Source organism: Trachurus japonicus, chromosome 23, assembly GCF_045865225.1.
Source record: "Trachurus japonicus isolate A0001 chromosome 23, Traja_1.0".
In the NCBI taxonomy this organism is placed as follows: Eukaryota; Metazoa; Chordata; class Actinopteri; order Carangiformes; family Carangidae; genus Trachurus; species Trachurus japonicus.
Genome location: NC_140929.1, coordinates 24,240,367 through 24,264,299, shown reverse-complemented (window position 1 = coordinate 24,264,299; position 23,933 = coordinate 24,240,367). Strand labels below are relative to the sequence as shown.

The 23,933-nt window shown below is 43.3% G+C and overlaps 1 protein-coding gene across 16 annotated transcripts in view; it reads left to right on the top strand.

Annotated features, from left to right (window-relative positions):
- The first annotated feature begins 118 nt into the window (after positions 1 to 118).
- The window catches only part of LOC146963083 (pleckstrin homology domain-containing family A member 5-like), a 263,786-nt gene continuing 239,971 nt past the window's right edge, over positions 119 to 23,933 (top strand). For all 16 annotated transcript variants that reach the window (XM_085769247.1, XM_085769261.1, XM_085769263.1 and 13 more), the window contains exons 1-3: positions 119 to 281; positions 405 to 481; positions 1,391 to 1,448. In XM_085769247.1, coding sequence (XP_085625373.1) covers positions 190 to 281; positions 405 to 481; positions 1,391 to 1,448 — 227 coding nt within the window. In that variant the 5' untranslated portion in view covers positions 119 to 189. The remainder of the gene's footprint in view (positions 282 to 404; positions 482 to 1,390; positions 1,449 to 23,933) is intronic.

The window sequence follows — 23,933 nt, the reverse complement described above, 5'->3', positions numbered from 1 at the left end:
CACACAGCCCCGCCCCCGCCGCCTCCCTCCCTTTGGCAGAAAATCATTGCTTGTGTCTTTATCCTCCATTCGCGCTCCCGTGTGCCGTAAGCGCGCACGCGAGGGTTTCCTGGTGCGCGCGCTTTGGCACGGCGCCGCGCACTCCAGCCCCTGTGTAGTAACCCAGAGCAGCAGAGCTCTCAGCTAGACATGGCGGCGGATCCTAAGCCGGACTGGCTCTCCTGCCTTCCCTCTTCTTGGAGTTATGGGGTGACTCGGGATGGACGCATATTCTTCATCAAGTAAATATCACGCGGACACACGGATTTATGGACACGCACTGCTTATTTCTCCGACGCATTCTCCCTTGTTTGTCTTTTTTCGGCTTCTCTGTTCACCTTTTCCCCGTTTTCTTCCACTAACAGCGAAGAAGCAAAGAGTACAACCTGGTTGCATCCTGTTACTGGAGAGGCTGTTATCACGGGGCACAGAAAAACTCCAGGTAAAATGATTTGAGGATGTTTTTTTCTCTCTCTCTCTCTGTCTCTCTTTCTCTCTCTCCATTCCCTGCCAAAACACGCACACGCATGCAGCGATCTGGGAAAGGTTATCCGCGCGTCACGGTCGAGAGGGGAGAAAAGGGGGGCGACAAGTTGCGGAGAGAGCCGAGGGGAAGACGATGAGGGGAGATTTCTTTTTTGCTCTGCAGCAAAGCAACAGCCTCCTCTGCTCCGCTCTCCTCCGGCAGACCATTACGCACGGCGTCCCCCCCCCCTCTCTCTACCTCCCTCTCTACCCTTCCAACCCCCTTTACCACCGACCCCACCTCCTCCCTCCTGCCCGCTCCACCTGGACACTTTGCGACACACTTTTTAAAAGTTCCGTCACGTAGGCGTGGGGCGATTTCCGAGCCGATTACCTGCAGTGACATTTGACACGTTTCCCCCCAAAAGCAGCTGCTGCACACACACACGCAGACGGTATTTCCAAGCACGTATAGATCCACCGTGTAGAACAATGCAGCGCGTCTTGTGCGTTAGAGCGATTCCCATGTATCCCCCCCATCAAAAAAAAAAAAAAAAAAAAAAAAATGAAACGCACATCTGCCGCGACAGAGCAGGGTGACGGCTGAGGAGGCATCTCTGCATGCAGATCAGCAGCTGGAGGCTGAGCAGTCCACACACTGACACAGTATGATCGAGTAATCCTGCGATATCTGGGAGTGGGGGGTGGTGGTGTAAAAAGGGGCACAAGCCAAATGAGCTATTTGTGGTCCAGACACTGCATTGCTATGCAGGTGTATGTGTGTACCTGTATGTGTGTGCGTGCGTGTGTGTAATCTTCATATCTCTCTGCACAGCTGCTCATGTTCCTGTGCGTTGTGTTTTTCTTCCCCTCCCCGTGCTCACAGATTTACCAACAGGATGGGAGGAAGGATACACGTTCGAGGGGGCTCGCTGCTTCATCAAGTGAGTTGGAATGTGTTGTGAAAAAAACAACAAAAAAAAAACACACACATGCACACACACACACACAGAGGTAGGGAGAGAGTGATAGATGCAGAGAGAGAGAGAGAGAGAGGCTGTCTCAGAGGCTGAGGGGCTTCGTTGTTTGGGCAGCGTTAGAGATTTCCCTCCACTCTCATCAACGCCCACCTCTCTTGCTTTTCTGCCCTGCTGGAGGAGCAGAAGGGCAATTCACTCATATATCTGATTGCCTCCCTTGTGACACACTCACATGCTCAAACACACACACACACACATTGACAGAAACACAGACAACCGCTTGGAATGAAAAGCTCTCTAGTCGCGTCTTTCCTTTGCTGCTGTTGAGGCTTTCTTCGGCTGTCATTCATACTCTCTCTCTCTCTCTCTCTCTCTCTCTCTCTCTCTCTCTCTCTCACACACACACCACTGGAGGGATTTGCTCAGGAACAAGTCTCTGCTGTCAGTGGGACGCAACTTTGACAAGCACGTGTGACTCAGAGGCGGCTCTGCTGCGCTGAACAGGCTCTACTTGTTGTCGTGCTGCATGTGTGCACACGCAAGTGTCGTTGTGTTTGTGTGTGTCTGAAACCTCTCCAGGGTTATTAGCTCCCTCCTTGTGCACATTTGCGTATCTGTATATTTTATGGACCTGTTTGACAACAGAAAATGCCCCACAGCTCCCAGACACTCGCACACCCACAGCTGACACACACACACACACACACACATTTTACACCTTCAGATACACACATGTTGAGGTTGTGAGCAGCCACTTTTTGTGCGTTCCACTTACTTTCCCACCTAGTTTTCCCGCTGTTGCTCCTGCTGTCTGTGGCCATTTTGAGAGCAGCAGCTGACACATATGGTGAGCTAATACTGCCCCTCTATAAATAGCCCACAACCGCTGCCAGTTGGTATGTATGAATGCATGCAGAAATGTGCACATGGGCACGGTGCATGTGTGTGCATGCGTGCGTACACAAGGACATGTAAATATACAGTAGCACTCTTAATCGCTTGCATGTAAACATAGCAGCTGGTCAGGTGTGACCAGTGGGCAGCTGAGACAGAGGTGGTGCTGCAGGGAGGCATGAGATCGTTATGAGCAGTGTGGATCAGTGTTGCGACATCAACAAGTTAAAGGGATAGTTCACCCAAAATTTAAATTTCACTCATTATCTACACACCCTCATGTGGACTAAGGGCTGGGAGAAGTTTCAGAGTCCTCCGTGGCTTCTCTGAGTTACAGGGGGTCTCGGCGTAGCAATGCATGTCTATATAACGGTTGCAAATGGATACCAACTGTCTTCGTAAAAAAAAGACACACCAAAAAACATCCAAATACCTCCATGCTGCTCGTATGTAATGTCCGTCTTGTATTGAAGCCCCGAAATGCGAAATTGTCCCAAAAAAAATTAAATAAGTCTATTTTTCAAGCTTGTTTTGTAGCTGAAGCTTCTCGAAGCTCCTCTTCCCGGTTCATCAAATTTGGACGAACTGGGAAGAGAAGCTTCCGCTACAAACAAGCTTGAAATATAGACTCGGGACAATTTCGCATTTCGGGGCTTCAATACAAGACGGACATTACATACGAGCAGCATGGAGGTATTTGGATGTTTTTTGGTGTGTCTCTTTGTTACGAAGACAGTTGGTATCCATTTGCAACCGTTATATGGACATGCACTGCTATGCCGAGACATGTCGACAGTCCACATGAGGGTGAGTAGATAAAGAGTGAAATTTCAATTTTGAGTGAACTATCCCTTTAAGAAGACCATGCAGCACCTAGACAACCTTGGTCCTCTGCACATTGTGTACACCCCTTCACCCACAAGTTCTCACTCATGTAAACATTGAGTGCTCTACATCCTTTAATCCTATTGGCCCCAGGTTTTCTGTGTTATTACTTTGTGGTAATTTAATTAAACATTATACAATATAATATTAATAGCTTTTGACACACGCCCCCTTACAAAACAATACAATATTTTTACATTATAATGCAGGAGTCGTCCCAGTTGATTTTAGCCCCGCTCTGTGGTCTGGGGTCTCGGGGTCAGTTGGTAATCTATCCTCGTGGATTGGAACCTCCCCAAGGAGTCACAAGATATACCTGAGTGGTCATGAGATGATTAATGGGGTAGAGGAGGATAAAATGGATGTTTCATTTTTCAAGCTTTCCTCTAATCTTTGCCTAACCTCGGTTCTTTTTGAGTAGCAGCCAAGATTCAGCAGCGTTGTGTATTTAAAACTGTTAAGTATTCAAAGGTGGAATCAAATGCGTTATCAGTCTTTCATATTATAATAGAGCAGTGAAAATAGAGATATTCACTGCCAACAGCTGACATAGACATGTGCTTACGTGGACGTGAATGGGCCTATAAACCGACATATTTTTTAATATCTCATCCAACCCGACTGGTTTCACTTGCTCCTCTCATTGAACTGAGCCGAAAGCTTAATACAGAAAAAACAACTCCACCCATGCCTAAAGCAGGATACTGTGTCTGGACCAATCGGGGTGTGTTGCAGAATGACTACTGATAATCCATAGGTAAACATTGCTCAATTAATGGGGCAACATTCAAAAAAGAAAAAGAAAAAAGGAGTTTGGAAGCACTGCTGTGGAGTGAATGGAAATCCACTGAGCTTTTCCAAACCTGAGGTAATGAGGCTCTAGAAAACTTCCATGAGCCTCCTGGCAAGGTGTCTGGTCACTGTTGGATAATATTAGTTTTGATCGAGGGATGAAATGGGTAATTTTTGGTATTAAATTCTCAGTGGGAACAGGCATTAACGGAGGCCACGGGGTCTAAACAGATGGTCACTGCTGTTCCTCTGGTATTGGCTGACTCAGGCTGAACTTCAGCTCACTCAGTCTTGATTACAATGGGCAGTATTTGACTCTGAACAATTAGAGCTAGTGTCATATTCACTCAGCGCCACTGCATCGTCACCACTTCTTCAAATCCTTCAAATTCCTCCTAAATTCCTGCTGGGTCACTTTTCTATCAGCCTATTATTGGACTCCTGACTCTGCTGCTCCCTCACTGCATCCATGGTGTTGAAGGACACTGCTGCCCTTGAATGCCTGTTGACAGCCCATCACTCCCCAAGCTCAGCCCTTCAGGGTGGAGGTCAAACTACTTCAGCCTTTGTTAGAGTTTGAGTTTCAGAGTTTGAATCTGATCTGTTCATATCCTCAGAAGCGTTGCAATGCCTCCAAATAGGAGTTGCCAACATATTTGTTTCCTGTAATACAGCCAACGTGGGGGTAAAGTGACTCCTTGGCTGAAATGCCATCGCTTGGCAACACTTTTGACTCGGCGCTTGGTTTGAAACAACACTGATTCTAAAACAAACACTGACGCAATCCTTGATTTCAGAGCACACAAAGGTCCGGTGCAATAAGAGGAGACGTCACCATGTGATCACATCTTCAGTCCAAACCGCTGCAGGTTCAAGGACCAGAAACATGGAGGACCGGCTCTGTTTGCAGTTGGGTTGTTGCCGTGTTTCTCATTTAGATTCAGATCAGAGTTCAGAGCTGCTGCAGTGTCTTCCAAATAATCTTCAAAACATTTTTTTCTCTCTAACTGCCAAGATCTTGAAATCTTGCCAAGGTGTTTAGCTCCACACAGCTAACTAATTGCTCCTGCGCTCACCCGAGCCACGTCAGTGGAGCATCGACTCGGAATGAAACATGGCAGCGGCTCATGTGTCATGATGTTTGCTACGCCTTCACTCAGGTAAACAAGACAAAGCATGACAACTCAGAGAGATGAAACCCTGCGTGCAGCCTGATGCCTGCTGCTGTCCCACTCCCACTGCAGGAAAACAACAAGCAGCTGACTTCTGTGACCTGTTGCCTGTCTTGGAGATCATTTGGGGCTGACTGCTCACTGATGGGTTAGTCAAGTGTGGCAGCCATGGCATAGTCTGATGACACCTGTCAATCAATCAAGCATATTCCAAAATCAGTAACCATAACACAGTATTGTAATATGTATACTTGATTTTTACCCTATTTATAGACGGGTGTCGGTGTCAGTGCATGTCTTAGCAGAGGATGGCACTTATTGTCATATTGCTCAATTGCTGACATTTTGAAATGGAGTGGCTCCATACATGGAAAAGTTTTACACAGCTGGAAGTTCTGTGAGCTTTATGTCACAAGTTTTCAATGCACAATGCAGATCTACATTTGAATGGATAGAGGAGAGTGTCTGTCTCCTGGTAGATGAGCAAAGTGTGTGTATCTTTGTTCTGTAAAAAACAACATATTTCTGGCCCAAACATGTTCCATGTTATGAGGCTTTGGGTCTATGAGCAGTGTGTGGACTGTGTTTGGTATCAGCTTTCCACATGTGCACATTTGACTTAAGTTGAAACACAAACAAACTGGAATCTCAGATGAAGACACGTGTTTTCGGGCCTTTATCTGTTGCAGAGGAAAAGTCTTGAGTCTTTATGTTGTCAGATGCACGCTGGGCTGTTTTCCCTTTGATTCCCATACAGTCAGAATCTTAAAGGGATAGTTCACCCAAAATTCAAATTTCACTCATTAGCCTATCTACTCACCCTCATGTCGACTAAGAGCTGTGAGAATTTTCAGAGTCCTCCGTCCCTTCTCTGAGTTACGGGGGGGTCCGCGCAGCAGTATTTGTCCATATAATGGTTGTCAATGGATACCAACTTTCTTCGTCCAAAAAGACACACCAAAAAACATCCAAATACCTCCATACTGCTCGTCTGTAATGTCCCTCTGGTAATGAAGCCCCGACATGAAAAATTGTTCCGCCAGTCGAGATTTGCACTGACACAGGAAGAGCAGCGAACCGAGACACTGGGAGCTTCCACTACCAACAAGCTTAAAATATAGACATTTTTCGGAACAATGTCGCGGCTTCAATACAAGAGGGACATTACAGACGAGCAGTATGGAGGTATTTGGATGTTTTTTGGTGTGTCTTTTTGGATGAAGAAAGTTGGTATCCATTGACAACCATTATATGGACAAATATTGCTGCGCGGACCCCCCCGTAACTCAGAGAAGGAACGGAGGAATCTGAAAATTCTCACAGCTCTTAGTCAACATGAGAGTGAGTAGATAATGAGTGAAATTTGAATTTTGGGTGAACTATCCCTTTAAAGAGTCTAGCCGCTGGAGGAAGTGCTACTTCCACCTCGGTCTCACCGCGGAGCTGCTGCGTTAGCTGCTCCACACAGACAGGAACAAAGACCTGCCCTCTCATTCCGTCAAACTGAGCCACATGTGAATCTCACTTCTGCTCAGAAATGCCCGTAGTTGCTTTTCTTTGTGCTGAGTACCTGTATAATGTACTGGAGTGTTGCAAGCTGCTGTTGGATAGAAGCAGAAGTGGTCAACATTCAGTTGGTTTGATGTTTCAAGATCACAGGAAGCAAGCAAAGGTTTGTGATATTCACCTTGTGTATCATAGACTCACTTCTCTATAACCCCTGATATTTCAACTAGACTTGCAGCCTGAACACCACATAGGTCAGTGTCTGTGACCTTTAGATCCAGCCTGCAGGGGTGGACTAACAGCAGGCGGACTGGACCTCTGTGTTCATGGCAACAGCAACAAACACGCTGCTGAGATTGCGGAACAGAAACGACTTAGGTTTAGGAAAAGATGGAATATTTGCTTTGATCAGATAGGTCGTCCTCTGTTGTCATGGTAACAAAAATAAATGTGGTTAAGACAATGCAGTCGTGTCTCAGCCATGTTCATTTAACTTCAGTGACCTCTGGCGCTGTGTATGGAAGCATCTGCACTTGCTGTGTTGCCAGGTCTGTCCTCCTTACCAGTCTGTTTCCTTTCAGTCTCTCGTCTTTCTGGCTGCAATGACGTCCAAGTGGTTTCTTCCAGTGTTGCAGCTTTTGAGTTTCTCTTTACCTCCTCACCAGGTCTGGGCAATAAGACTTCAAATCAATATCACGATCTTCGCTGAAATTGTTTTCTGCGTTTGACTGCTTTTTGTTCAGTCTCATTTTTTCCATATGAACAGTTCCAGAAATGAACAAGATTAAGTTTTTGAGAGACTCTAAATGTTGATATTTTTTGCAGTTAATTGCCCAATCCTTCATCTCCCACACAGCAAAGAGTATTGACAGCTCTTTAAATTACACATTTGAATTGATTTTACTTTAAAACTGGCACATGTGTGTCAATGGGTTGTAGATTTGTTCTTGTTTGTTTTCTCCATCATTTTTAAGTGTAGATGATGTAGAAATGCAAGTCTGCTGCTCTGTTTTTTGGTCGAGGTGCAGGTGAACAGAGTCTATGAAGCAAAGTTAAGGAGCGTGTTGGATTAAAGCTCCCAAAACCTCACTAGACTTAAAAGGCAGAATCACTGTCAGCAGCTGAGTAACTCAACTTGGAGACAGGACATTTTAAAAGGAGGACTTTAGTATAATAAGAAGCTGTGGGGTTTGAAGGATGTAGACATTTGGCTCAGAGGGAGGGTCCAGAGCTGCACTCATGTCATATGGGATGGAGGGTTTCTACATGGGAAAGACTCATGGATATTGAAGGCCACATGACTCATGTTCAGAAATGGAGCCTCCCAGTTGTAAGCAGGAAATAACTCTTCATATAGATACTGTTTACACATTTGAAAAGGGTAATTACTGTGATGCCGATGTAATGATGATGTGACAGAAGGGCTGTGCTGCAAAACAAACGGTTCACATGTTGTTCAGACATAGAGGAAAGTTAACGTGTTTCTAAGTGTTCTGATTGGCTGTGGTCAAAGGCAGGGAGGGCGGTGATGTTATATATAATAACACTCATAGTGGTGGACTCTACTGGACTCATTTGTGCTTAATTACAAATGACAGTGAGAGAGACATCGAAACCCTGGTTCCTCTCTCTCCTCCACACGGCTCGGCCATCACCGTGTGAAGTGGCTGTGAATGTCAGACCGTCAGTTTTGGGAAGGTTACAGAGATGGTTGGACACAGCCTCTCCCAGTCTGACATCAGAGAGGTGTGTGTGTGTATGTATGTAGGGGGGCTGGGAATTGACCAGCAGTTCAGATGAAGCGAACTGGCAGCTCTGAAGTCAAGATATCTTGGCTCTTTATTGCATCAGTATTGATGCAGGCCCGGCTTTATGATACTAAATCAAAGATCTAGAGCTGCTTTCTAAATAATCGTTTTTGGAAAAGTCGGCACAGTGAGGTTTGTTCTTTTGGTCGTGTTTAGGGTAAAGTTTCTGTCATAAACGATGCTCTTTGTTGGCTCGAATCATGGTGTGTTTCTTGTGAGGCAGATTTTGTACGTTTTTTTATTTTCTTTAACAGAAATGATGTGAAGCCTGCAGAGCTAGTTCAGACAGACAACTCAAACTGCACCCATCCTGATCAGCTGATCAGTCGCATGCCCTCCTCCTCCAAATAGGGCGGACTATTTAAACCCCCCAGTTTACCTGCTCATTCCTGGCTATGCTGCTTCTGCTGCTGCTGCTATTTCCTGCTCTGCTGCTCTTGCTGCTGCTTCTGCATACATCTCACTGCTGCTGCTGCTGCCCATGAGGTTTTGCAAACCCACTAGGGCTGTCAGAACGAACTTCGCTATTTGAATACAATTCGAATGTTAGTCAAAATGAGAACATTTGAAGGTGGAAACTGACGTCCGAACGTTTGCCTTCCATAACGAGGCAAATTAATGTAGTGCGTCGCGACGTTCGGAGTAGTACACATGTTGATAGAACAAGTTGTTGCAGTTGTTGTTGTGCACAAGGTAAAGCTGCAGCTTCAAATATACGAGCAGAGTTTTTTTAATTGCCCGTTCATTCGGCCGCCACGGTGCGTGCTCGTGCATGTGTCCCCACACTACACGCACACCTTTTTTTTTTTTAATCGATAGATCCGCGGACCACTTGTGTGCCGATCACGGATCAGCTGTGATCTGTTGCACCACTACTCTGTGCCCTAACCCCGCAGCCCCCGCCTGTGAAGCCGGGTTTCCACCGAATCAACTATCCTTTTTTTTTTTTTTATACCGCAACATATGGTTCACGTCACGATAACTTCTGTATTCTTGCTATTCAAACTTCCGCAGTCCATAGTTCTCTTTGTTTAACACTTCAAGAGACTTTTGGTTAAGTAACCATAGACAGCTCCTATGCAGGATTGTGATGAAAAAAAAAAAGACATTAAAAATATGAATATTATTCGAATATTTAACATAAGATGGTTTAGATATTCGAACCTGATTTGGGGGGAAGATTGACAGCCCTAAAACCCACCTCTTCCCCAGCATCCACCTGTGGGCTCTGTCTATATGATCCCCTGTATGGGGGGGGGGGGGTCTGCTTCATTCCCTGTAATGTCTGGCAAACCAGATAATTGAGGGAACGAATAACTGAGACAGAGCGTGACACCAAACCTGCTGTGTTTCAGCTGCAATGCTTACAATCAATCCTGCTGCAACCATGCTCAAGAATATGCTAACCATGCTGTGCTTCAGCTTGCAATGCTTATACCCAATACATTATTTGTTCTCATTTCAGAGTTGTCTTTACTGAACTCCGTGTGCTGAGTGTGTGTGTGTGTTTGGGGACTGGCCCCTCTCAGTGGGAGCCAGGCTGCCCTCCTCTCCTCATCTCAAGTCTCAAATCCCAGGATAAATCACTCTGCTGCTTCACTTCTGACATCTCTCTCGCCCTCGTCCCCACTCCCCTCTGCGTGTGTGTGTCCCTCTGCGTGTGTGTGTGTCCCTCTGCGTGTGTGTCCTACTCTGTGTCTCCTCTGGCTGGAGCTGTTTGATGTTTGCTCCTTGCCTCCCTAAAGCTCTAACCAGCTGTGTGTGTGTGTGTGTGTGTGTACGGTGGGTCATAAGCTTGTGTGTATTTACATATCATCTAAATCTGAATATGCGTGTGTGTGATCTCTCATCCCACTTATGAATTTCTTCCCACGTGTGTGTGTGTGTGTGTTTTTCGAACATACCAGAAGTGTGACATTGAAACTTCCACGTGTGTGTTCACTGATCCAAAACACAAACCCACTCTGACTCTTGACTGTCACTGTGTTCCACTCCTGACATCCTGAGAATATTTAATTGGATTTGATTGCATTCCCAGGCTATCAGGCTGCTACAGGCACCACATCACTTGTTATTCCTTTGAGGACACACACTGAAACGCACACCTACTCACACATTCCTCAACTAGTGTGCTTCCAGCTGAAGGTTTTTTTATTTTTTTTTATTTTTTAAATTCCCACCTCTGTGTGTAGCTTGTGGGGTGATGTGTCTTGAGGCTCGGTGGAGGTCTAGCTGATTTATAACTGTATCCATGCATGATGAGCACAGCCTGATGGAGGTTACTGATGGTGATAAATGGTAAAGAGGGAAGGACACCTGCAGCACGAGCGCTCGGTAACCACAGGCTGCTGCCGAGCTCCTCGTTGCAAATATGAATGATCGCAAAGCAGAAAAAGAGATCAAAGATGAATTTCTCTTCTAATTGGGAAACTTGTAACTGAATATCTCATTTCGGGGGATGTGAGTTCACCTCTGTGTGTGCTGGATACTGAGTTTACCAGAAAAAAAAACATAGATGCTTGTGAGAGTATTGATTGTTTTTTGTTGCTTTGCTTCACTTTTCAGTTATTTTGCAAAAGTAGAAGCAGGGAGACATTAACCCTGTCAGAGTGTGACATCATCACTGGAGAAACCCCTCTACATTCATCTCCCAACAACTGTCAGATAGATTCAATCCTGTCCGTAAATTACTGGTGCACTTTCATGCTGCAGTGTATGCTTTTAGATATTAAAGGTCCCTTATTGTATAAATTTAAATTATCATGTGTAGTGTGATTGTAAAGCAGGTCTAGGTTGAGGTTCCAGTTCGATACTGTGAATTTACCAAAGCCTCGGACCAAAGGGAAATGCACACAGTCTGTATTCAAACTGGGGCTTAAAACAAGCTGTCAGGACCTCTGTAACTTTGTGATGTCACAAAAAAGCTGTCACCACTCTCATCGCTTCCCCAAGATGAGTTGAAATATTTTAAAAAATACGAGTGAAATAGGACATAAGTGTATAATAAATGCCTAGAATGGGACTTTGTGATGTCATTCAGTTGAATTGTTGTCAGTCAGTTGATTTAACCAAATTTTGGAGGCCTGCTTTAAAGGGATAGTTCAACATTTTGGCAAATTGGCCCATTGCCATAATCCCTATAGTTGTAGCAGTAGGTTCGTTACCTTTAATTGTTGGTGTAATGTAAGCTATTTTTAGAACGGCGGAGCAGAGCCGTGAGCGGCTCGAAAACAACTCTTTATGGTAATGTTCTGTTATTATCTCATAGCGTGGTGAATGTGTAGGTCACAACTTGTCCACCAGAGCGTTGTGGAGTTGTTGGATTGTGTATTTGATGAGTTTGATGAGGGAAACCAAGAAATCCCATGAGCCTCCGTAGCGTAGCTCTGAGCAGCTCACTGCCAGGCTCGGCTGTTCTAAAAATAGCTTGCACCGACAATTAAAGGTAACAAACTTCCTCCTAAAACTATAGGGATTATGGCAATGGGCCAATTTGCCAAAATGTTGAACTATCTCTTTAAAGCAGGCCTCCAAAATTTGGTTAAATCAACTGACTGACAACAATTCAACTGAATGACATCACAAAGTCCCATTCTAGGCATTTATTATACACTTATGTCCTATTTCACTCGTATTTTTTAAAATATTTCAACTCATCTTGGGGAAGCGATGAGAGTGGTGACAGCTTTTTTGTGACATCACAAAGTTACAGAGGTCCTGACAGCTTTGTGTCATGTACAGTCTTGCAAGAATATGAAGCGTAAATTGGAGAGTCAGCAGCTTTTACACAATTCAAATCATATACCTACACACACATAACACTATATCACAGAGATAATTATGGAAACATCTGTCATCGTGTTGTGATAAATCTGACTCCACAGTACAGAAGTGAATGTGGGTGCCTCATGTCAGCCAACATCTGTCCTTCAGGCTGACTAGCCCTTCATTTAGCAGATATAGTGTCATATTGTCAGTTTTAGGAAGGTAGCACTACAATTATACAACCGTCTTGAGTTGTCCTAGTGGTAAAGCTGGGAATGGTCCAACCCGTAGGACATGGACGTGGCAGAGAGCCTGGACTCACTGCGGTCATCTTTGGGTTTTGTGTTTCGGAGAACTGGCTGAAGCTGTAGCTCAGAAACAGAAAGGCTCTGAGTCTACTGGTTGTGTGGGTTGGTCAGAAGTTAATGGGCCATGTGGCTGCATTGTACTCTGGCCTCTCTTCTCTCTTTTGCTGGTGGAGACATTGGTGTCTGCATTCTTTTGTCCACTTGGTTCTGACTCATTGTTCGGCCTCAGAAAGAGGCTCTTTTACTTACACTTTCTTATATCAAATGGCAGAACTGCAGTGCAGCAGCTGGATTTCCACTTTAACATGTTGTGTTGAAAAGGAAATCAGTGTATTTCATCTCCACCATGTCTACCCTGCTGGATGTTTGTATAAAGTGATGAACGAGGCTGCAAGAAGTTCCTGTTTGCCAACAACACGAGATGCAATAGGAGAAAGTTTGGATATTCCTCTTGGTGTAATACTTCAATAAGAGAGTTCAAGAGGTCAAAGGTTCACCCCGGCTGGTTTGGAGTCTGACTTAACCGAGTCTGACACGCCGCTGACCTTTGACCTCTGTAGCAGGACAGTTAACAAACAGGGCCTGGTTTGTGGAGCTGTCGTTTAGCCAGAAGCATGCGGAGATGAAAGAAAAGGGGGGGAGAGAGGTTTTCAAAGGCTCACTGAGCTGCGGAGCCTGATGATACTCCACTTCTCTGCTAACACACAGACGGATGAATAAAAAATGAAGAGGAGAGGACGGGGGGAGAGAAATGAAACAGAATCACAGAGTGTAACCTGGAACTGACACTGAGCAGAGAGGAGGGGTAGTGGTCACGTCAGGCCACCAGGACCAGGATCTCTGCCGGTTCCTCTCCCCCCTTTTCTTTGTCCTCTCTCTCTCTCTCTCCTGTGTGTGTGTCTTCGGTTTAGCTTGGCAGCCTCTCGGCGCTGTGGGAATGCCACAGAATAAACAGTTAGAGTAACATGAATGTAGCCTCGCTGCTCCTCACCCGCCAGAAAACACGACTTCATGCATCTGTTGCAGAAGCAGCTGATTCTGACTCACTGTGTAAAATCCAGTGATGCTCAGCAAGACAATAAAACTCAAGAGGAAGCGCCGCTCACCTCGGCGCGCGAGCGTGTGGATGTGTGCGTCACGTGTGCGCTTTGTGCGGAGGAAAAAAAAAAAAATGAAAGCACGTCTCAGAGCTTATCCTGGGAACCCGGGTTTCTTTCTATTACACAAGCCAACTGAGCCGCGCCGTTGTTTTCTTTGTCTGACTTGCGAACACAACTGTAATAAAAATGTGGAGGGAAAGCGACAGCCAGGGAAAATAATAATAACTGTCCGCCGTGTGTGTGTTTCTAATAAGTAAACACAGCCCACAGCTGACATATACCAATGAATCAGTAAAGATCTTTGTATTCAATGAAAATGTGTGTGAGCAAAGTTAGTCACACTCTCTGTAGAACACGCCGTGATAATGAGGCCAATGTTATTTTTATATCTATTTATTATAAAGACAACAATATCATATTGTATATAAATAGATATGCGGATGAACTTTTTTTCCTTGTCTTTCTTTGCGCTCTGTTCTCAGTGTTGTGCACACTTAGACTGCATTTAAAAATGTATAAGTTAATATAGATTTTAGTCTGCAACACATCCACTGAGAGCTCTGTTGTAAATACTGGATTCACCAGTCAACTTCATATAATAAGTAGACAACTTCTTGACTCTCAGTTTTACTCTTCCAACCTACTATTGGATGTTTTCTGCGTCTGCCAGGCCTGTCTCAACCATCCACCTCTCCTTAAAGGGCATTTCCAGTCGTTCAGTGTTTACCTCAGATATCAGGTCAACTATGATCAGTTTATTTAATACCATCCATACTCCAACTGCAGCGTGTGGATGTTTATACTCGTTTTTGTTCAAGAATCTATTGTTTTTTTCAGTGTTCATTAATGGGCTCTGGACTCATTTTAAAATTGTTCTGTGGCCGCAAGTCCTTTTAACCATCATTTAAACTTTAAAATTCACTTCACAATTAAATACAATCAAAATTCGGACTTACCGCAGCTTCTGCATAGTTCCTTTCTGGGTCAGAGAACAAACGCCTCAAAAAGTCCCTCTACTGTTGTGTTCTATGTTGATGTCCACACGCTGCAGTTGGGAGTATGGATGGTATGAAATGAACTGGTCATAGGTGACCTGGTATCTGAGGTAAACATTGATTACAACTGGAAATGCACTTAAATATGTGAAGAGTTCATTTGCAAAAGCAGATAAGTGCCATTTTGAAAAAGATGAGCTGATGCTTTTGAATTATTCTTTGCATAGTGTTCTCATAGTGAGCTACATCTGTTTTCTTACATCTCATCTACTTGGTCAAAGCCACTCAACTTTGGTTTGACTGATAACACTTTAATAATTAAAAATTGTTGTGAAATTTTTTTAAAAACGGAGTTATCTGTTTTTGCAAATGAACTCTTCATGTTTAGATCATGTTGGGTCATTTACCATGTGATGAGACTGCTTTTATGGTTACACTGCATTTGTATCAGTATGATAAGGTATTTAGATGCTGATACACTGGATGAACCCCATACAGATATTGCTTGTTATTTTATCCATAAAGTCTCTCAATTTGTTTGTCTGTCCAGTCTGAGCATGAGAAGCAATGAGTTGTGTTGTGTTGAAGGAAAGAGATCTAATTAAATTAAAATGAGATAATATTATAGATAAATCAAACCCCTTGGTTCCATCAGGTCAGCAGAGAAACAGGGTTTGATGACCGACATTATGAGGCCTCTCTGTCTGGGGTGGACACTCCATCTGTCCCTCTGTGGCTTTATTAGCTGCCCATCTCCTTTTGTGATGAGTCATTTTGCCTCTGATGTACTGCTGTTCCAAAGTGCGAGGCCATAATTCCCATTAATGAGGGAAGGAGGCGTACCCCCTGACTTTTTCTGTCTCACAGTCCCAGTGCTACAGTCTCTGCAGGAAGAGCTGCAGGCACCGCGCGGGACTGAAGGAAAACAGTGCCTCTACTTTTCATGCTTTTTGGAAAAAGGACTTTCAAGAGTCTCTTTTTGATTCATAGGTGAACATGTGTAACATGATGTAATGTTGTATGTGGGCGTAGCAATCTAACTAAATTGAGGAGCCGAGGGAGAGACGAGGAGAAGACAGAAGTAAAGAGGATATGTCACTCTGTCAAAGTGTGTGTGTGTGTGTGTTACTAGCAGCAGTTGCAGTTGAAGTTTTGTTTGGGACAGAGAGTTCCTAAGTGGGTTGTTGACTGGGTGGAGCCGAACTGCTCACGAATAGTTTCCTGTACAATCTAAACACACTCACACACACACACACACACACACACACACACACACACACACACACACACACACACACACACACACACACACACACACACACAGTCCTATCTTTGACACACATTCCTTAGCCCCCTTACCATAACTCGAATGCGATTCCAACCTGATCTACATTTACACTGCATTAACGATGCATTTGGTGTAAATGAACTTGTTCACCACATGTGACCTCTGTCCTCACATGTGTTGGCTCCTTTCCCAGACTGAAACATTTGCTCTATATTTCACTCAGACTGGTTCGTGTGAGGATTGCAGACAGTGTTTTGACGCAGAGATCAGATCACCTGAGGCTGGAATCATCGCTGTGGGAGCTGAGCAGGACAATAAGTGTGGACATAGACTCTAATATCCTATTATTTAGGCCGTGCATGAACACTGATTAACAGTCAGCAGGCCCAATATGATGAAACACTTTAAAGGGACATTGTGTAACTTCTCCTGTTCTCTATTCACGAAAATCGATTGTTTTTCATTAACCAGTAATCCCCCCCATCAACAAACTGAAGTGTTCCTTTCAGCTCCGAATTAGCCGTTCATATCATTCATAACTACATGGAGCGGGTAAGCTCGGTGCTGGCTGCCATGTGGTGTCTCCATGTTTTTACGTTCAGTGGCAGCGTGACGGTAGGAAACCACGGAAACTCAGTGGAGACACCGGAGCTGTCGGCTCAGGTTAAGGTGGCGTCTGTGAAAAGTCACCGCGGTAACGCAGTGAGGAGGAATGAGCGTTACACTGATGCTGCATTCACCTGCAGTCGGGCAGACGGCCGTCGCTAACAAACCAGATGTCATTTTAGTCACAGAAGTCCAGAGAAAGCCGGTAAAACGTGGGTCAGGTAAACAATACCACATCGCCATGACAACATATTGTCACGTGTATTGTTTTGCCTCGTGCTGACGGACCATTTGTTTACATAGAGGCTTGTTTATGCCGTTACGTGCAGCAGCTGACGGCCGTCTGCCGTCTGCCCAATTTCACGTGAATGCAGCATGAAAAATACGATTGAGTTGCTTGTGATATACAACCACAACGCTAGATGGGAGGAATTCCTACACAATGTACCTTTTTAAAGTATATTTTTTGAGCTTTTTCATGCCTTTATTTGATAGTACAGTGCACTTACTGCGCCACTCGCCACCCGTGAAACACACAATTTAGCTCACTCTGGTAACCCTGGCTTTGGTTCACAGACTGAAAACACACACACGGTCCAAATGTTCAGACTGGGAATGAAACACGAGCGGTCAGATGATCCGACAGGTTGTAAACACACCTCCAGCTTAGCCAAACCTACTTCAGAGAGAAAACAAATGATCACACAGACAGTCTGGTTGGACACATCCATCACTGATCCTGGTTCAGCTTCAACCTGTCATACTTACTGGAGTTACCCTGTGTGATTAAGAGCGTCTCAAGCTTGTGGTCACTTTCATCTTCAGACCCAAATAGATAATGAGATAATCTGGCTCAGCTGGTTTCTTGATTTCCACCTGTCGGATCATCTTGTTTTTCTTATCCCAGTTGAGCAACAATGCTGCTACAGTCAAGGCCTCTGCAGTTATTTTTTGCAAAGAACATTGATGTAACCAATCACCAGAGCTAAGCATTGTTTCCTCTAATTAAAGCCATGTAGGTGCTAGATCACATAAAAGCTACTGCATATGGCTAAATGTCACAAAACATGAGCCCGAGTCGGCATGAATTCACCAGCCAAGCCGCCTGGCACCACATCACATAGCGTACAACATGCTTCCAGCTATAAAGAAAATAAAAACACTTCAGCAGACAGCATGGTAGGATAATGGCAGAATATGCACTTCAATAGAATATGAAGAGCTCCTTTAGCCACCAATGGAAACGTCTCCGTATTGATGCTGTCAAGAGTCAGACAGTGGATGGATCCTTGCTTTGTGAAAGTAGGCTGTAAATGTCATATGGGCTTTTCATGTACATGCTGAGATGCTGAATGCGGTGGCATTGGCTGCACATCGCAGGCAAACGCAGAGACGGTGTGTGACAGGCAAGGACGATGTAAGGTTATAGATTTAATTTAAAGGGATAGTTCACCCAAAATTCAAATTTCACTCATTATCTTCTCACCCTCATGTGAGAATTTTCAGAGTCCTCCGTTCCTTCTCTGAGTTACGGGGGGGTCCGCGCAGCAGTATTTGTCCATATAATGGTTGTCAATGGATACCAACTTTCTTCGTCCAAAAAGACACACCAAAAAACATCCAAATACCTCCATACTGCTCGTCTGTAATGTCCCTCTTGTATTGAAACCCCGACATGAGAAATTGTTCTGCAGGAAGAGCAGTGAACTGAGACACTGGGAGCTTTCGCTACAAACAAGCTTAAAATATAGACTTATTTAATTTTTTTCGGAACAATTTCTCATGTCGGGGCTTCAATACAAGAGGGACGTTACAGACGAGCAGTATGGAGGTATTTGGATGTTTTTGGGTGTGTCTTTTTGGACGAAGAAAGTTGGTATCCATTGACAACCATTATATGGACAAATACTGCTGCACGGACCCCCCCGTAACTCAGAGAAGGCACGGAGGACTCTGAAAATTCTCACAGCTCTTAGTTGACATGAGGGTGAGTAGATAATGAGTGAAATTTGAATTTTGGGTGAACTATCCCTTTAACCTGATTTCACACTAGAAATATATGAATCATGAAAAAAAAAATCAACGCTGGCGCCTACACTGTCACCTCTGCGTAGGTTCACCATCTCTATATGTATTGATGCTGATACTGACGCTGAATAGATGGACAGCCAAATAGGCAATACATTATAAATAAATAATTCAAGCACACCTTCCCTATAGACTCAAGAGCCACGGGCAAAAATATGCATTTGCCCCTGGATGCAAAACAAGTGCTCCAGATAATTACACCTATTGGAGTCACAATGAATGTGTTCAGTCTCACAAAGCTCCACCCCCTCTCTGACTCATCTAATGAGCCAGGAAACACAACCTGTTACACAAACTGTGACAGAGACACTGACATTTACCATGAGAAAGAATTGGAAGTATTTATTAGGATGTCGAACTGCCGTCCCTCACTGATTACAGTTTGGTGGCCGCAGGTCAAACTGGCTTCACTCTGAGTATATTTTGTTTGATCTGGTTTTCACAGATAAGTAAAAAAGAAAAGAAAAAGCAGAATGCAAAAAAAGAAGCACATCTATGCCTACTTTCTCACTGAGAAATTCTGGATCAGGTCTTGTGGGCACCGGGTTGACACGTAGAAAAGCAGAGAGTGTAAAAATACAGAGGAAACATAAGAGACTGAACCACATGTCTGAGCCTCAGTCAGACGCAGACTCAGGAGTTTGTTTTGACCAAAATCAACAACAAAATGGTTAGCCTCGTTAGCATATTTGTATAATTTGCTTGGCGGTGGCGGATAGAGTGTCAGTGGTTGTGCTAACGCAAATTCTCGCTGTCTGTACAAACAAGGTTTCAGATTTGATTGGCTCCGTGCATGTTGACAAAATTGGCTCCTTAGGTTTATGACATACGAGACTCTGAGCGTCTGATTCCCTTTTTATGAGACTGTCATTAGTTCCCTGCAGTTCCAAGGTTGAAATACTGTTTATTCCCCTCATGAAATGGCTCGACTAATTTAAAAACATCATGTCAACTCATTGGAGGGGGTCTCCAAATGGTGTATGTTTTACATAAATATACCAGTAATGATAACATTACAATATATAATAATGAACTCCAGAGATTCTACATCGTAAAGATGATACTTTTTACACAATGTTTTATTTTATTTTTTATGTTTTTTGCAGCCTGTCATGATTTCCACTTAGTGAAGCTAATAATGCTATGATGCAAAACAGTTTCTTTTATTTTATTTCATTAGCTGCTGTTTCCACAAGGGAAGCTGTAGTTTAATATTTGTTAATTACTTTGTGTCTCTGTCTGACAGTAGGATATCTTAAAAAAAAAAAAAATGCATTACCAATAAATTTGCTGGGCTGATTTGCCTCAAGCCAAAGAAAAGTCAATTAGATTTTGGTGGTGATCCAGGTCTGGGAGTTCCACCATTAAACTATTATTGATCTGAGCCATAAGTGTGAAACTAATGGAGATGGCGGCTTGATTCTAATTCCTAAGGGGATGTTTGCAAAGTCAAGAAATCAATTCAACTTTAAATTGAAGCCATAGAAATGACGTGTTCGGATTGAACAGTAAATTGGACAATTGTTGAGCGTTGGCGGAGGTTTGTGCTCTCTTCCTGTGTTGGAAGAGTGGGCACTGCCTTTTTTTCTCATTTCAAGATGAAACTTGTTAGGATGCCAGCGAGTTGTTTCGCAGCCCACTCCTTTGTTCCATGAGTGGGTGACTCTGGATGCCTCTCACTGTCTCTGCTGATAGTCTGACATCCAATCAAACTCCTAACCTTGAAACGGAATCGTGCACTGCAGAGAGAGCGTCCTGGAGCCCCAAAGACGCCACTGACCCCATTTAACCCAGTACTATCTGAAAATCACATTCCCCTTATTCCAGCTCAGTTGGTTGGAGGCACTGGGATACATGCATTTAGGCCACTGATACCCGGAGGGATCCCACTGCTCAGTGAATGACAGCACACTCACAGTCAAACTGGAATCAGGGCAAAAAATACCAGCAGCCACCACCATTTAGTACTCGGGGCATGAATCACATGGTAGAGAAAGTTCTGCAACCATGGCTCATTGAAATGAAGGCAACGGTGTAGCGAGGTCAACAGTAAACTCCAACCACAACAATAGTGGAAAGGTATGAAAAGAAATGGAGCTTGTCACTGCTGACACTTTTTCAGCCAAGATTTTAAGCTGCTTTCACACAGGAGGAAGGAAAATACTTATTTATTTGGACTTTATTGTGTTCATTCATTATTCCAAGGTGTTTTAATGAATATCAGATGCTACACTAACACTACAGGCAAAATGTTTGGAAGCAAGATCAACTTTGTACAAAATATTGTATCTGAAATGTTTATTATAATTATCAGGTGTTTAGGGTTTTTCTGGCTTAGACCTTGCTTTATTCAAAGTAACGTCCTCTGACTTTAACAAAAGCATGCCATATATGAAGCATTTGTTCCATAAGTTTTTTTAAGGTATGATGTGCCAGAATTTGCATTCCAAGCGCTCCAAGCGCATGAACAAGAGCCTGCTGATTCGTAGGATGCACTTTCCTGACTAATCAATCCAATTTGTCCAACACAAGCTCAATTGGACAGAGGTGTGGGCCAAACCATTTTCGGTAGAATGCCTTCCTCTTCTTTGTCTGACCTTTTTCTATCATCATAACTTCCAGTTTCATCTAGTCTCTTCAGGGTGTAGTGCACCTTTGTTGGACACCATTGGGCATTTTGCAATTTCTCTTTCCTTGTTTCGTTACTCAGCTGTTTCTTTCTAGCCACTTCTGTGGTAGTTTGTCAGAGATATGAACACAGTTGAGATTTATTGGGATCTTTTTTTTGTATGTCCAGATCTGGACCAGTGCTGGTGCACACACATGAAAATGTCCTGATTGTGGATAGCAGCTGGAATCAGCTCAGATTGTGAATTATACGGTGCCACGGCACCGGGAAACATTTGAGTCAAGTTAGATTTTGCCATGGTTCTGCAGAGAGGGTTCGGCTAGTGTCTACCAAGTTATTTATACAAACTGACTTGACTTGAGTCTAGTGTTTCCATCTCAACCATTTACAGAGTTGTAGATTAGGGTTAAAATGATATGTCATGAAAAAAGTAAAAAGAAAAAAAATGTAATCATTCATTTCTTTAAGTTTATTCATTCTGATGGAGACATTGTGGGAATAATTAAACAACAGTTTGCTCCTTTAATGCGGTAGGAAGATATTTAAAGAGTTTGAGAAAACTCAACCTTATCGCCTGTTTTCTGTGATTTTTACACACAAAGCTACTATAGCACACACGCACAGTATCTTCAAGAGTAATGAAGCATTTATTCTCTAAGGAGTGTTTATTGATGGTCTACAAGATGATTTTACGGCGACTTCAGGCTGCTGGAGTGAGGAGGAACCTTGGCTGGCTGGATTGATTGAATTGAGCCTGTGTCCGCTGTTCAGCCATGGAGAAACACAGCCAGACGTGGCTCTGCCGAGAGAAAACTCACCCTCGGATCAGCAGCCACTTCTCTGACCTCCAAAATGCTGACATGGCAGTAAGACTCCCAGAGTCCCACAGTCTCTCTGACAGTTTTGAAGTACCTGAGGTCATTACAGTCTGTAGACCTACTCTGTCTGAGCAAAGTTACTGTGTGGGTCCTTGTCTTCACATCAGTTGGTCCAGCCTTTTAGTTTATAACCTCCAAAGATAAAGTAATGCTTGTGAACACTCATCACAACAAAGATTGATTTTTATAAGCTGCATTAATTTGTGTAGCATATGTATCTCTTGACGCCTCAACCACCACAAATCTGAACCCAAACTTCTATTTTAGTCAACACTGAGAACCTTTAGTTTTGCTTATTGGTTTTGTCAGTAATTTTATATCTGTCACATGAGATATTTTAGTTTGTGTCTGTGATCCAAGTTTGAGCTCAATGTTATTAGTCAAGTAGTCAAAATTCAATTGACTGTTCTGGGCTCTTGCGCTATTTGAGAGAGGATTTATGAAAGGTTGCACACTCAGTTACTCTCCTATCAGCACATGTTCATAGTGTAAAAATCTGATTGAAATTCATATCCAGTGATCAACACTGAAGAATATGACCTACAAGAGTGACAATTATTGCAAATGATCAAAGTTGTCATATTGATATTTATTCGTGGCAGTTTGTGGATTGAGTGACATGCAAGAAAACTTTCTTAAAAGTAACTTGTAGCTGGTTGTTGTCTCTGAGCTGCACAGTGAATGAAATAATCTCTTTTCCACTGAGCTAACTAGTCAAGATGAAAAGGCAGAAATCTTTCTTTTTATTGATCATTGACTCTTCTGATGTTTTTACTCGCCGGTTTTCATAGCCTAGCTTATTAGCTAAATTGGACCCCTACTGCACCTTTTCCACAGAATGGATTCTTTTAATATCATTATTTTCCTTAAAAAATAATCAAAGCAAATATTTTTTAAAATATCATTCAAAACACAAACTACATGTGTTTGCCTGTGTGGTGTAATGCTAAATGCTATGCTAATTTGAACCTGCTTCATCAATGGTATCATCTATACAGTGCCATCAGTCTGACATTTGATTTTGTGATCAGTTATAGCTGATAAATATATTTTAATTAGGTTACACAACTTGGGTAACTAAATCGATTCACATAAATATCGCAATATCTTTTTTGATGATTTTTAAATCGTTTTTTTTTTTTCAAAAATCTTTTTTTTTTTTGAAAAAGAAATTTTTTAAAATCTTTTTTTTAAATTTTTTTTTTAATATTGTGCAATGTGCATTTGTTAGCCTTTTTTACATACAGAGAGTACAGTTTTTGAAAAGGGTTTAAGTTCACTTTATATATGTTAATTGTATGTATGTTAATTTATAGGTACAGTATTTGTGTGCAGATAAATGTTAAAAATGCAGACTAAAAATCGAGAGAATCGGCAATATCGTAGAATCGTAGAAAAATTAAATTGACTCGCCATCCAAAAAATCGTAGAAGAATTGAATCGGGAGAAAAGCATATCGTCCCAGCCCTATTCGTTACATGGCACAACTTCACCACACGTGTGCATGTAACAGGCACGCTTAACAACCAGTGCTCCATCTCTGGTTGCATGTTATGGGTGTCTCATGCTCAGGCTGATTGTGTAGACATATGGATTAAGAATGAGGCTTTTAAGTGCCTCTGGTTTCCTGCTGAGCATTAGGCCGAGGGGTATACACCGCCTCACCTGACTCACCATCAACACAGACCACTCAGTTAAAATGCTGAGAGCAAAGCCAGCGGCAGCACTCACCGCT